Source organism: Henckelia pumila, chromosome 3 (assembly GCF_033568475.1).
Source record: "Henckelia pumila isolate YLH828 chromosome 3, ASM3356847v2, whole genome shotgun sequence".
Classification (NCBI taxonomy): Eukaryota; Viridiplantae; Streptophyta; class Magnoliopsida; order Lamiales; family Gesneriaceae; genus Henckelia; species Henckelia pumila.
Genome location: NC_133122.1, coordinates 156,460,336 through 156,470,722, shown reverse-complemented (window position 1 = coordinate 156,470,722; position 10,387 = coordinate 156,460,336). Strand labels below are relative to the sequence as shown.

The 10,387-nt window shown below is 37.2% G+C and overlaps 1 protein-coding gene across 1 annotated transcript; it reads right to left on the bottom strand.

Moving 5' to 3' along the window:
* Positions 1 to 7,809: 7,809 nt before the first annotated feature.
* LOC140886482 (UDP-glucuronate 4-epimerase 1) lies at positions 7,810 to 9,588 on the bottom strand. The gene has a single exon (XM_073293071.1). The coding sequence runs from the start codon at positions 9,392 to 9,394 to the stop codon at positions 8,096 to 8,098; it is 1,299 nt and encodes a 432-aa protein (XP_073149172.1). The 5' UTR covers positions 9,395 to 9,588; the 3' UTR covers positions 7,810 to 8,095.
* Between the last annotated feature and the right edge of the window lie 799 nt (positions 9,589 to 10,387).

Here is a 10,387-nt window from a genome sequence, read left to right as displayed (position 1 = left end):
CGTAGGAACAACAATTGACTAGATTAAATGCAACCGCTTGTGCTTGTGTTGTCTGGATTCATCAGTCTCACTAGTTTGAATGCTACCATAGGTTTAAATCTTGATCGCTTGTATCTTGGTTGATTTATTGGTAAGGGTTATTCTAGAACGTTTGTGTCTAATTAACTAAAATTAAGGTGAGATAGGAATTAAATTTCCAATGATGAATATTCAATGAGAATTAATTATTTTTAGAGAATCGATGATCGAGTGAATAACTTCAAGGGTGTAGTCAACCGATACCAATGCTTGTTTTAATTGATTAATTCGTTATAATTTTAATTCTTGCATTCTAGTTGGTAAAATTTATTTTAATTTGCTTTTAATTTTCGGTAGTTAATTTCAAAAACCAAAAATCTCCTTTTATTTATTTTCAGTATTTTTAAGAACACAATAAATTGCACCTTTCTCGTGGGAATGATCTCTACTCTCGCTACTATATATTTATTTGTTTGAGTTGAGTTGGGTTAATTTGGGCACGATACGACTAAGTGTTGCCACCTATCATGGCTAGATATACTTCTTATACACCTTTCATAGCTTTCCAAGTTTGAGAAGAAAATAAAAGATACTTCTGCTCCTTGACTTTGCCAAGATAAATGACTTCGTCGAGGTTTGAGGTTCGCAGTTTGAAATTATTCATGTGAAAATCTATTAATGCATAGTTATTTGTCATCCAATCCATTCCTAAAATGGTATCGAATTCTACCATGTTTAGTTGAATCAGTTCAGCTTGAAATACGTGTTCACTTATGCCAATTTTGCAATCTCGGTGTACCCTACGTGTTTCAATTGTTTTACTAGGGGGAGTTGCTACTCTAAAAGGTTCCACCAGTACTTCAGGAATAAGTCCTAACTTTTTAGCAAACTTCTTAGATATAAACAAATGTGTTGCACCACAATCAAACAATACATAACCTGGAGATTGGTTGATTAAAATGGTACCTGCCACGACATCGTTTTCTTTCTCTACCTCCTCTTGAGTTATGGCAAACACACGTGTGTTAGGCTTATTCTCCTTGTGCTCCTTTGGTTTGTTGGATGTGGCATCAACATTTGACCCTGTCCCTCTCTTCAATGGCTCGGGACATTCAGCAATTCGGTATCCAAACTTCCCACAATTAAAACATGCTCCAGGCTTCTTTCGACATTCTCCAGGATGACGGGTATTGCAGATGGGTCACATCTTGGCTTCTTGATAGTTGAAGCTGGTAGAAGTGTTCTTGGTTACCCCACTAGACTGATTGGGTTTCTTGAACAGTTGCTTTCCTTGAGAAGATTGACCAGTAAGAGGTCTATTATTCTTGTTCTCTTCTTCCATTCTTTTGATGTCGGTCTCATCTCGTATTGCGGCTCCCATTAAATCAGCGAAGCTTGTAGGCTGGTAGAATGCTAAAGCTGTTTGAATACGGCTACTCAAACCCCGTTTGAAACGGTGCATCTTCAGGATATCATCAGCCATGATAGTGGGAGCATATGTTCCAAGTGAGTTGAATTTTTAGGTGTATTCGACCACTGACATCTCCGGAGTCTGAGTGAAATTTTTGAATTCAATCAACTTCTGTAGTCTGACTTCAGCCGGATAGTACTTCTTCAAGAATACGTCCCTAAATTGTTGCCACGTAATTGGACCGACTGCTATCATAGCTAGCGAGACTGCCTCCCACCACTTGGCTGCTTTTTCCTCCAAAAAGGGTGTTACTACGTCCACTTTAAACTCGTAAGGGGTTTTGAGTAGGCAAAGTTGTGTCTCAATATTCTTGAGCCAGTTTCGGCCGACCTCTGAGTCTGGATCTCCTTTGAAGGTTTGGGCTCGATTCTTCCTCCTCATAATGGTATTTGACCCCATGTACTTGAGGTCCTGTGGCGGATTGCCATTCACATTTTTGTTTCCCAACCCCTGAATCGTGGTAGCCACAATGGCTACTATGGCTATCATGTCAGCTTGATTTAGGCCTAATCCTGGTGGTGGTGGCGGAGGTGGATCTCCGTTGTTGCTGTTGTCGCGATTTATGTAGTGTGGTTACGGTTGTTGCTTACTGGTCTCCCATCCATGACCTACAAATGCATAAAGTTAATAGAGATATGGATGAGAAGCATAATCGAACAAGTTGGACACATGAATAAGAAAAATATTATTTATTGAATTTCAGAATGACAATTTTGTTGGGAATCAAAACAACAATTGAATCAAGAACAATGGAAAGGAACAGAATAGAGTAACAATCAGTTCAAAAACTAAGACATCTATACTAATCCAGATCTATAATCTCTCCATCTCCTACGGCTTCCACGGGGTCCTCCTCAATCTCCAACTCCTCGAGATCCTCCTCGGGTTCCTCCTCCGGATCCTCCTCGGAATCCTCTTTTTGAAGTTGATTAATGGCATGAAGCAGGGTGACATTTTGATTGTTCAAGGTCGCCACTGAATTTTTCAACTGATGGACTTGAGCTTCCGACTGCTGGGTGGGATCTCGCATCTGTTGACGACTCTACACTTGTTCGGCGCAGGACTGCTGCCTCATGCGCTTCTAATGCTCCACTTGTTTGGTCAAGTGGCTAACAACACCGGAGAGCTCTCCTATGGTATCCTGAGATGCCTCCAACCTCTCCTTCGTCCGCTTATGCTCCATTTCAGATGTTTCCATCTTTTCCTTCATATTCTTATGCTCCTTTTCAGACTCAATCACCTGGTTGCGCAGAGCCTCCTTTCGAAAATGATTGAGGTCAATGTCATCTCGGAGATATATGTTATCACCCCTCAATTGTTTCAACTCATAAAAGTATTTGTTCGTCCTTTTCTCCCACTCATGTTGCTCGCGCCTAGCACCAACAACTTTAGCACAAAGTCGGGTGATCCTATGCTTTTGGTTATCAATGACAAGTTGTTGCATGCGAAAGATAGCATGACCACGGGTACGAGGGAAGCTTGGCGCCATTTTCTAAAAAGAAAAAAAAATGGAAAGGCTTAGAATACAGAACAAAATATCAGAAATAAGAAAATCAACATAACATGAACAGTTTCAAACGATACGGGATTTTCCGGAAAACTTTTTCAAAAATAGAAAATTTTGAGATTTTTACTTGATCAGAAAATATCGATTCTGAGGATCGTGACACAATCAACAGAATTGGATTTCGAGTTCTCTATAAAAAGTTATAAGTGTTCCAAATCTTTCCTAAAACGGCAAAAACACGATTTCGGAAGCCTAAACAATTGAGTTCGGCCGAAATAAGAGTTTGTACATCGCGAAATATACCTTTCGCTATGACTTTTGTTCGTGAGATCGTTTCGGAGGGGACTACATTGGCCTTTTGGCCCACTATGAGAAAATGTCGATAATTTTCTAAGGAATTCCCAACTTGATTATGAACTTGGCGGCTCTGATACCACTTAAATGTCACACCCCGAGACCAAGACGTGTCATCGGCGTTGTTTAACATTTCGAAACGTAAAACAACAAGCCATTTAGTATAGAAAATAGCCTTCAACCAGTCTTTTACATAACCAAAAATGTCTTTACAAAATAAGAAAACGATAATAGCGGAAGCGACAATAAAACACAAAATATACTAATAATATCTCCACAACGTGATCACCAACCCAGAATGCATGTTGTTCATTCTCTTCCAACTGATCTTCGGTATTTGGGGAGGAAGGTAAGAGGGTCAGCAAGTGGGGGCCGATCAGACATGATAAACACCAAAATATACGCATGTACATATTATAATCTCGAAAAAAATTAAGATTGTTGAATCTGACACAAATATGAAGAAAACATTGCACTGATAATTATCTCATTTTTCGTGGTTTACTGATCAGTCCCCTATATGTTACACCTCTAAGGGGTGAGGCCAAAGGAACGGTTATTATAACCCACCGCATCAGCTTCATATCAAATCAAATCATCGAAATTCCTTAACCATTTCTAAATCGACTCTTAACAGTGCAATCCAAATAACTCTAACATGCTTTGAATAATATAGTGAATAGCCAACGAATTCAAAATAACATATCAAAATGAAACGGATATACGTATCATGCCGATCGAATTTTCAAAAGCATATCTAATTTATTTTAGAAAAACTTAAACTCACACAAGATTTGTATATAAGTGTAAAAACTTATATCACAAAACAGAAATATGAAAGCCCACTTACCGTAATTGCTTTCCAAGAAAAATCGTGTAGAGGTAGGTGTTGATTGAAACCTCGAACTCAAATAAATCTCAAACTGAAGTGAAGGCCAGAATCTGCTCAACCTTAGGGAAACTAAGCTGCTCGGTTTTGGAAAGAAAAAGGCAGTTCCTTGATCGACTTCGGCGCTGCTTCTTGGATCGACTTTGGACCGCTTTCTGGCTTAGGTTGCTGTAGGTGATTGCTCAAAACTTGGATATAAAGTTTGCTGGAACTTGGGCAGTAAGTCTGCTCAAATCTTGGACAACAACCTGCTCGAAATTTGGACAGCAATCTTTGTTCAAAACGATGCCGAGTTCCGAGCTTTCTGGTCAGCCTTGAAGATCGACAATGAGCAGAGTTTCTGAGCTTTGAACTGTTGTTGTTGTGCTTCGAAATTAGGATGTAATCAAACTATATAAGAACTATGATATATGGAAAAAATTCAGCAGCTTCTACTCAATCAAAAATGGTAGCAAACTGGAGCTCAAGAAAACCGAAAATAACAACAGCTTGGTGCTCGAGAAAATGGCAGATTCTCACTTGGTTTTGGTACTCAGAATGTGTGGTTTCCCTTCAGCTTTGGCCACTACTTATAGGCTGTGAAATGGCAGCTGAAAGACCCCCCATTCATTGACAATAATTCCCATTAACAACCATTATTCCTCTTCATTTTGGTTGCAGGGCCGTTCCTATTTGGAGGCAGAAGAATCGTCCGACTCGGGCCCATTTTTTTTTTTGGGCCCATAATTTTGAAAAAAAAATTATTATATAAAAGTGTAAATTGATCCAATATAAATTAATTATTCTTGGGTTTTTTCATTCATATCACATGAAATTATTTTTTCTTTGCCTACTGCCTAATATAAACTTTTTTATTATTTTTGGGCCTATTGATAAATTTATTTATGAAGTTTATTATTCCTAGGTCTCTTGATAATTTTTTTCAAATATAAATTATTTTTCCCGTACCCAATATAAACAAAAAAAACCTTTTTTATTCCCTAAATTTATTATATAGTGTAATTGGACTAATATAAAAACATATTTTCTTACTCATAGGGGTTGTTCTGATATTAATGAGGACGATTTATTTTCGGAGTTGACATTCTTGAAGTTTTCATTATCAAGAGAAACAAAATCGGCAATGGATGTAGTGAATTATTTGAAAAGATATATGGATATTTATCAAATGCTCACATTGCTTATAAAATCTTGTTGACTATGTTTTTTACAGTTGCAAGTGCAAAACAAAATTTCTCAAACTTTAATCTCTTCAAAATATTTCCTCAATAAACCATGTCATAAAAAAAAGATTGAATGAATTGGTTAAGCTATTAATTAAGAAAAAAAATTTTGAACAATTTGATCAATATTGTTAGCTCTAAAATATTAGACGAATTGTTTTATAGTAATCATTTTGTACATGTTTGATCTTATTACTCAATTAAAATAAAAATATTTTGATTATTGCACATTTTTTAAATCGAAAATTTTGTTATTAGTTTAAAAGAATATGAACGCACATTATGATTTAGGGGTCTTTTTTAAAAGTTAGACTCAGACCCAAAAATTGTTAGGATCGGCCCTGCTAACCATTCACGTAGTTTTTTAGGTGCACTTGCCGATAATCTCTTTATTACAATTTACTATCATTTTTAGAGTTATATGTAACAAAACTTTTACAATTTCATGCAAATAAATAAACGTCTCTATCTTTGAATTTTTATAAATTTGTATGATTTCTTTGTTAATTTGATTTTTTGAACGCGCATAAATATGTTGCAGCTAAAAAATCAAAATTTTTATAATATTATGTTGAATGTACAAAAAATAGTCTTTTATTGATTTATTATATTTTCTAGATTCACACAATAAATCCATCAAAATATAACTTTAGTAAATCTTATCTGTGAGATGAGTCGATACAATCCATATATACAATGCAAATTAATACTTCTGACATAAAAAAAAAAAAATAAGTTTTAAAAAATAATAATAATAATAATAATAGAGTGAGGTCTAGAGTTCGTTTCAAAAATTTGACCCGGGAGATGATATCATAAATGTTTTGTGTAATATAATGCGATAGTAATTTCACTTATAATCCTAATATATCATAATACATTTATTGTATCGTATGGTATATAGATGAAGCTCATTATTATATAATCTCGGGTTTGGCTTAAATTTGACATCAATTTGAGTTAAAAGATAGTGTTAGGATCAGTTTGGGATTTATGAAACGGTGTTTCATGGTAGTTTAACAACCGATGAATTATTATTGATCTAAAACTGCTAAGTCGAGTAACTTTATAATGAAATGAATAACCCTAGTTGATGAAGCAACTGCTTTTGTCAAACCGATATACAAAGCATGAAACAAATAAAATATGTATGTGTCTATCAGAAATGGTTATAAGGAAGCAAATAAATGAACACACGAATTTGTTTTTGTAATTTCTAGGATCAAATCTCTCTACGTGTTTATGAAGCAAAATTTCGAATTCAAGGCTAGATGTAACAGTCAAGAATTGTAATAGCCAATTGGTTAGTTTGTGGATCCCATAGCTGAGTCATGGGCTCCAAGTCTCGATCAAGGTGGGCCCAAACCCAAAACAGAAACAAAGCAAGAAGTCCATGTATATTTAATCACCAAAAACGTCGGCAGGAAACAGCCAAACAACGGATATCTTTATATCCCCAAACTCATGGGCCCATTACCAATTAACGTGTCTCACGAGCTGTTAGCTGTCATTTGTCCCACTCAATTGACATTTTGCCCCTCGCAGACTATTTCCTCTTCATAATGAATCGCCAGCAAATCTACCCCAGGGATCACGGATCTCGTCCATCATTGTTTTTAAATTAATTAAATACATAACAAAAAAGGGTATTTCTAACTTTAATAATGGAAAAATAATAATAAACAAATTTGCCGTATAAAAAAAAATCTTCCATAAACTGAGACTGCGTGCATCAGTGCATGTGTTATTCGACAATTTCACATGAATAGTTGGAAAAAAAGTAAAAGACAAAAGTCTCCTATGAAAAATTAGATCAATTTTGTGGACACGTCGCCAAATGACCCAACACACAAAACAAATGTTATGTTTTTAAGTTAAAAATAATTTTCATTAAAAACCAATTTCACGAAAAAAAAATATATTAATTTTTATTATAGATATAGACTATCAATCTAATCTATCTAATGATATAAATACAGAAAACACACATGACAACAACTAAAAGAGAGAAAGACTTTCAAGATCGCACCACCTTAAAACGGATAACAAATTTATTGAAGTAATTATAAATTGAATATCAGTTGAATTGAATGTTTTTTTTTAGCCCAGTTGAATTGAATGTTTATACATATACCAATGGATTTTTTTTTTCCATCCCAAGTACAAATTCATGGACGATAAATGACATATGCCCGATGAAAAATACACTAACGATTTCACATCGAAATTTACTAGAGCCACATACGAGTTCATATACTAAATTTGCCATAACACAGACAAAATTGACATAAAATGAAAAACGAATCAAATTAAATCCAATCAAAACCAAACGTTGTCAAGATTTGACTTATAATTCAAAATTTTTCTACAAACATTGGTAATAAAGAGCAAAGTATTTCCCTTTACAAATACAACAATTTTACAACAAAATTCTAAACAAGAGGACCAGAGGAGCCTATCTTCTTCACCACTCCTCATCCTCTAGAAAAGAATGCGCTTGTTTATTTTATTTTTTTTCATCTTTTCAACTTTTCCATTCTTTATCTAAATTTAATTTAACAATAAAAATAATAACAAAAAAGAAAAAGGCGAAACCAACAAAAAAGGTGTGAAAGATATTAAAAAAAATAAAATCACTTCACAGATTTGCGATGATTGTGGCCATAATAAGATAGGTACCACTTGACGAACTTTTTCAACCCGGTTTGCAAATCGGTAACGGGTTTGTACCCTAATTCTTTCTGGGCCGAACTGATATTCGCATGAGTAAAGGGAACGTCGCCGTTTCCGGGCATATCCACCATATTCTTCTTGGCTTTCACTTTCAAATGCTTCTCCAGTATTTCCACCATCAAGGGCACTGTCACGGGTGAAGTATTACCCAGATTGAAGATCCGATATTGAGCCGGGCCCCGTTTCTTCCCGCCCGACCCGGTGCTCTTCTTGGCTGTATCCAGCGAGGCCACGCAACCCTTCACGATATCGTCTATGTAAGTGAAGTCTCGGGCCAAGTCGACCCGGTCTTTGCCGCGGTAAACTGTGATTGGCTTACCCTGTAAGATATTCCGGGTGAAAGAGAAATAGGCCATGTCGGGTCGGCCCCAAGGCCCGTAAACGGTGAAGAAGCGCAGCCCGGTGATGGATAGCCCGTATATGTGGTTGTATGTATGGGTAATTTCTTCCCCGGCTTTCTTTGTGGCGGCGTAAAGTGAGGCGGGTCTGTCGGTGCGATCCGATTCGGAGAACGGAACCTTTTCGTTCAATCCGTAGACGGAGCTGGAGCTGGCCCATACGATGGCGGGTTGTGGGTCGGAGTTTTTGCAGGCTTCGAGGAGGGTGACGAGGCCGGCAATGTTGCTGTGCACGTACGATAGGGGATTCTCCATGGCGTATCGCACACCGGCCTGCGCGGCCAGGTGCATGACGTGGGTGAAGCGCACGATCTCGAAGAGCTTGGCGAGCAAGCGCGCGTCGTTGACATCTCCTTCCACGATGAAGATTTTGTGTGAATCGAGGAGACTTCTTCGGGCCGTTTTCAAGGATGGGTCGTAATAGTTGTTGAAGTTGTCGAGCCCGACGACGCCATCTCCGCGTTTCTTGAGGGAAATGGACACGTGGGACCCGACGAATCCGGCGGCTCCGGTGACGAGCACGGAGAATCCGTTCTGGCGTTGGATCTTGGCGGAGGACCTGACCTGTTGCTCCCAGTGGGCGCCGCCCCACGCGGTGGAGAAGAACTTGCTGCCGGAATCGACGAATGATTGGAAACTCAAATACGCGGCCGTCAACGCCACCAAGAAGAGAGCCCAAAGAAACATGGTACTCGTGGACGCGAAACAGCGGTGGAACTGTCGGTGCATAGTCCGCGATTTATCCTTGAATTTCCCCGGCGTAGAAGGCAGGAGCAACTCTTCCTCGGATATAGACCTCATTTCTTTCTATATATATATATATATATATATATAACCAACCAACAAGCAAATCCCTTCCAACTCCTTCTTCCCGATTCAGAAAAATTACAAATTACAAAAAAAAAAAAAAAAACAACGAGAAATGGATCGAATGGCCTAAAGCGAAGAAGAAAATGGAAGACGAACAGATGCAAAATAGAAGAGGAAAATGCACCTGCCAAAAAAAGGAGGGAGGGGAGATGAATATATAGTGGGAGACCACAAGAGAAAGAACATGGGAGAAGACGCGTTAACGCGTTAAAGCCAAAGGACGGCCAATTCTATTGAGGAGAGAGAAAGAAAAAAAAAAAGAAAATGGGACAGCAAATTATTTTACAAACAGAGTATTTTTGACTTTCTGTTTCCAGAGACAATATGTAAGTAATGGATTGGATTCCATGCGCTGTGTCTTGGATTTAATACCCGTACGGCCTCCTTTTTCCAATTACATCCTTCTTCATTTCTATATCTATATTAAATAAAGGTAATAAACACTCAAACTCTCGTTTACCTCATACATGATTCATCTATTGGACTCCGGTCCTAGATCGATTACAATAATATGAATTTATCCTACTTACCATATATAACATTAAAATATTTGTTAAATAAAAAATTAATTTGGAAAACAATCAAATAAATTTATATATGTGAGACGAAGAGGTAACAAGGCATTGAAGTGGGGTACGACAATAACTCGGAAGTATTACTTGGTGTCTTCAAAATTATTTAGTTATTTCGATCCAAAAAAACAGCATGCACACACCAATGTGCACAAAAATAAAATCTACTACTGATATTTCAGGCTACAGGTCCCCCAGCTGGCCTACAATGATTTATAACGGGTGGGCACATCGCCACTGAACTGTATGGTGTCGCTGCTTAAATTTTTCAAGTTTCTGCTATAGTTTATGCGTTAGAAAAAAAATATTATAATTTCATTTGACTAAAAAAAAATTAATAATTATTTACTTT

Coding starts and splice junctions, on each gene's coding strand:
- LOC140886482 (XM_073293071.1), bottom strand. CDS start 9,394: ATGAGGTCTATATCCGAGGAAGAGTTGCTCCTGCCTTCTACGCCGGGG.